The sequence below is a fragment of the Pygoscelis adeliae genome, unplaced genomic scaffold (genome assembly GCF_000699105.1).
Source record: "Pygoscelis adeliae isolate BGI_AS28 unplaced genomic scaffold, ASM69910v1 Scaffold427, whole genome shotgun sequence".
Taxonomy (NCBI): domain Eukaryota; kingdom Metazoa; phylum Chordata; class Aves; order Sphenisciformes; family Spheniscidae; genus Pygoscelis; species Pygoscelis adeliae.
The window spans coordinates 35,399-36,622 of record NW_008825214.1 but is presented as its reverse complement, the minus strand read 5'-3'; the positions used below and the strand labels follow the sequence as shown (position 1 = coordinate 36,622).

The following is a 1,224-nucleotide window of genomic DNA, read 5'->3' as shown; positions in this document are numbered from 1 at the left end:
CCCCCCACCCCGGCCTCACTGGCTCTGTCTACCCTGCCAGCAAAGGTGGTGTGTGGGGTGGGTCCGGCAAGACGCGCTAACCGCAAAGGGTCCTGCACCGAAAGTGGGCACCGCAGCCGTGAGCGCACAGGGTTGGCAGCGGGCTGGCAGCGTACGCTTCATGGGGGCTTGGGGATGTCTTTCCTAACACGGACTAACAACTTGCCCTTAAATATCCTAGGCTAGGCAAAGCCTCTCTGAATGATGTCACTCTGTAGCCATTTCAAAATATCTTGGAGGCACAAAGCATCATTTTAATGGAGGATGAAGAGTGATTATTTTTATGTCCTTTAAAAAAAAAAAATCAGGTCTAATGAGTAGAAAGGCCACTAAAACCGGCTTGGAAGCCAAAATGCATTTCTTACATAAAAACGTACAATTCTCAGTGACGTTTGTATCACTTCTGTACAAAATGGTTTAAAATGAACAAAACAATCTGTGACGTTTGTGAGTGTTGCTATTTTAAAATTTATTTCCATAAGAGTTTTTTTTCTTAAAGATGTTTACTAGTAATTCATATAATAAAGTCCTGCTGTACTCTTAACACTTGGATGTATTTTGCTTTTTTTGCTCCCATTTCTTTACAGGGGGGAAAAAAGGAAGAAATCGGGGTGGGGAGGGAAATGCCAGCTCTAGCCCAGCTCTAGCTGTACCCCTCATGCAGATGCCCAAAAGCCGCCCTGGCTCGTTGCCTCCCTGCTCGTGTCGGTGCAGAATTTGCATCTGACAATTTTCTCGAGAAAGCGAGCGCCGCGGGAGACCCATCGCTGGCGAGCTCCTGCCTCCATCCAGGAGCAATCCCTGCTTCCACCCGGCGGGATGTTTGGTTCCGGAGCGGGTCCCCTCCGGTGCCCGTTGTGGGAGAGTGCGAGAAGAGCACCGGGAGCTCACGGCAAGTGAGCGGCAGCGAGAGCCCGGGACTCGGGGAAAGCCCTGGCACAGGGAAGGATGCTTTGGGGACGCCCCGTTCCCCGTTCCTCCCCGCTTCACCTCGGCGGGCAAAGCGACGCCGCCCCGAAGCACGGTGGGCACCAGGGCTTCGGACGGGGTCCAACGCAAAGGGCTCCACGGGGGTCAGGGGCTGCGAGGGAGGGCTCTGCACCGGGGGAACCGTCCTGGCACCGAGGGTGTTGGGGAGCAGAGCCACCGACCCACGCTGGCGGGGGGGGGGGGGGGGGGGGGCGA

The 1,224-nt window shown here is 55.0% G+C and overlaps 1 protein-coding gene across 1 annotated transcript in view; it reads left to right on the top strand.

The window, feature by feature from the left end:
- The window catches only part of MRPS23 (mitochondrial ribosomal protein S23), a 9,550-nt gene that overhangs the window by 1,759 nt on the left and 6,567 nt on the right, over positions 1 to 1,224 (top strand). Inside the window, exon 2 of the mRNA XM_009329121.1 lies at positions 754 to 931. Within this exon, the coding sequence (XP_009327396.1) occupies positions 754 to 931 (178 nt within the window). The remainder of the gene's footprint in view (positions 1 to 753; positions 932 to 1,224) is intronic.